The sequence below is a fragment of the Buceros rhinoceros genome, unplaced genomic scaffold, assembly GCF_000710305.1.
Source record: "Buceros rhinoceros silvestris isolate BGI_N320 unplaced genomic scaffold, ASM71030v1 scaffold4063, whole genome shotgun sequence".
Lineage (NCBI taxonomy): Eukaryota > Metazoa > Chordata > Aves > Bucerotiformes > Bucerotidae > Buceros > Buceros rhinoceros.
In genome coordinates, this window is record NW_010401801.1 from 113,704 (window position 1) to 116,380 (window position 2,677).

A 2,677-nucleotide genomic window follows, 5' to 3' on the forward strand; every position below is an offset into this window, starting at 1 on the left:
GAATCCAAAAAGCACAGGTGTGATGCTTCTACTCATACAGGGCATAGTACTGTAATAACATTAAAATGGTTTTTCGATGACTGTAAATGTTATCGTATCCTCTTAGGTTTGCTCCTGTAATAGATTTAATGGTAAGAATCAACAGGAAGTTTTTGATTCCGTTGGAAAAAAATGATTTGCCTACACAGAAGCAGCTTTCCTGCCATCTGCCCTAAGCAGCAGCTGCATTAGCTGCAAACAGGTGTATTCTTCTATTTTGTATACTTCTGGCATATACAGATACCAGACTTCATCAGCTTTGAAGAATCTAGTGAAAAAGACAGTTAGAAAAGTTTCTTACTATGGCGTTTCTTTGTTTCTGCTTTACCTTCTTCTTTTGTTACTCCCAAGCAGCCCATTAATTCTTGAACTGACAAGGACTTATCATTGTTCACATCACAGTATTCCACAAACTTCTTCACGCATTTTTTGGGTTTTGATTTCTTTCTTAGGAATCTCTTAAATGGCTTGATTTCTTTCTTGCCAATGTCACCACTGGAATTTTTATCTAGCTGTTTGAAATACCAATGGACCACTCTCTCTTCCAGAGTATGATTTGGATCAGGCTCTGAAACCCTGAAACACAAGAGTTCAGTCTTAATTTTGATACAGAAATCTCAGTTTATACCATCATTGCAGAATAGTTAAATCACTGTCAGATGCTTTGTTACAAAACTTCCTTGCTTTTGGACACTATCCTCTTGTAATGAATCCCTCTTTTTTCACTTTGGCCAACCGTACCCTAAATTTTACACTAAGGGCTACATTCTGCTCTTCGCTAACTCTTTGAAACTGTGTGGAGGTCAGCACCATACTCAGAAAAGAGTGCTTTCCCCTTTCATTTCCTGAAACAGAGAAAGGTGAAGAAAGAAATAAAGAGATCATTTCATTGACAGCAGACACATTAAATGTATAATATATCCAACTGAAGTAGGTCAACAGTCAGCATCTTCAAATACCTAGGCTTCAGTTACAACCCGTGACGGATGCTCCTAGAGATAAAACACCTAAATGTATTGAAATACACTGCAAGTTATAACAGTAAATGTCACCATCCAAATGGTAAGCATCTGACCTGCAGACAAGCAGTTTGATAGCACTTACACATTTTTAATACTACCTGTGACTGTCCATAGCATAGGTTTGTTTTACAAGCAACTAGACAAAATGCAAATCAGGAAGGCAGCACATACTCATATCCAATAAGACTAAGTGCTGGGTCCTGCACTTGGGCCACAACAGCCCCTTGAGCATTACAGGTTTGGGGAGGAGTGGCTGGAAAGCTGCACAGCAGAAAAGGACCTGGGGGTGCTGGCTGACGGACAGAACATGAGCCAGCAGTGTGCCCAGGTGGACAAGAAGGGCAACAGCATCCTGGCTTGTATGAGAAATAGTGTGACCAGAAGTAGGGAAGTGATTCTTTCCCTTACTTAGCACTAGTGAGGCCACATCTTGAATGCTGTGTCTAGTTTTGGGCCCCACACTTCAAGAAGGACATTGAGGTGCTTGAGTGTGATTAGAGGAGGACAACAAAGCTGGTGGAGTGTCTAGAGAACAAGTCTTATAAAGAGTGGCTGAGGGAACTGGGGTTGTTTAGTCTGGAGAAAAGGAGGCTCAGGGGAGGCCTTATTGTTCTCACTACAACTATCTGAAAGGAGATTGTAGTGAGATGGGGGTGACTCTTCTACCATATAACAACAGACAGGATGAGAGAAAATGGCTTTAAGTTGTGCCAGGGGAGATCTAGGTTAGATATCAGGAAGAACGTCCTTACAGAGAAGGTTGTGAAGCATTGGAACAGACTGCCCATGGAGGGGGTGGAGACCCATCCCTCAAAGTGTTCAAAAGCTGTGTAGATGTGGCACTGAGGGACATGGTTTAGAGACCCTGGTAGTGCAGGGTGAATGGTTGGACTCAATTATCTTAAAGGTCTCTTCCAACCAGATGATTCTATGAAACCCACCGGCTAGAAGACAATGATGGATCAGAGACTGCATGCACCATATCCGTGGACAAGGCATCCAAAACACTGGTCAGGAACTCATTTTTCTTGGCCCCAGGACAACCTAGAAAACAAGATTTTTTTTCTTTTCTTGTTTCCACTTTTTACAACTTTTAAATTCCAACAATAGTTCAAACTTAGAGGTAGATGTGACTCCCCGTACATGAATTCCCATGAACTGTGGACAAGTTAATAACATAATTCAGAAACAAGCATCTAAATTCAGGTACACATCTGTAACACAGAGCAGCAATAGAAAAACATCCTCCTGAATTCAAGCAAATGGGAATCTGGTTTGCATACTTTGGGTTCCTTTCTCTTATTTTTGGCCCTTATTTTTTCTTCTTTAAGATATTTTTTCCATGGTGTTACATTTTGAAAAGAACAGCTTTGAAACAACAGGCATTTGTACATGACACAGACCATTTGAAACATGGACTAGAAGCCCATAGCACAACACTTCTTTCAGAAGTGTTTTCTACTTTTGCTCCTCTGAACTACCACTGGATTTCTCAACATATATTCTCTCAGTGCGTTGGTTTTCCAGTTGACAGGCATCTCCTTGCCTCTTTCACTTTTCTCTTGGACAGGGGTTAACTCCCACTATATGGCACCTAGCTCAGTCGGATGCTGTTA

At 41.1% G+C, this 2,677-nt stretch overlaps 1 protein-coding gene across 1 annotated transcript in view; it reads right to left on the reverse strand.

Moving 5' to 3' along the window:
• Positions 1-2,105, reverse strand: part of LOC104490144 (SPARC-related modular calcium-binding protein 2-like) — a 6,741-nt gene extending 4,636 nt beyond the window's left edge. The window contains exons 1-2 of the mRNA XM_010132394.1: positions 2,003-2,105; positions 341-615 (exon numbers count right to left, since the gene is read on the reverse strand). Coding sequence (XP_010130696.1) covers positions 341-615; positions 2,003-2,043 — 316 coding nt within the window. The 5' untranslated portion in view covers positions 2,044-2,105. The remainder of the gene's footprint in view (positions 1-340; positions 616-2,002) is intronic.
• Positions 2,106-2,677: the final 572 nt, after the last annotated feature.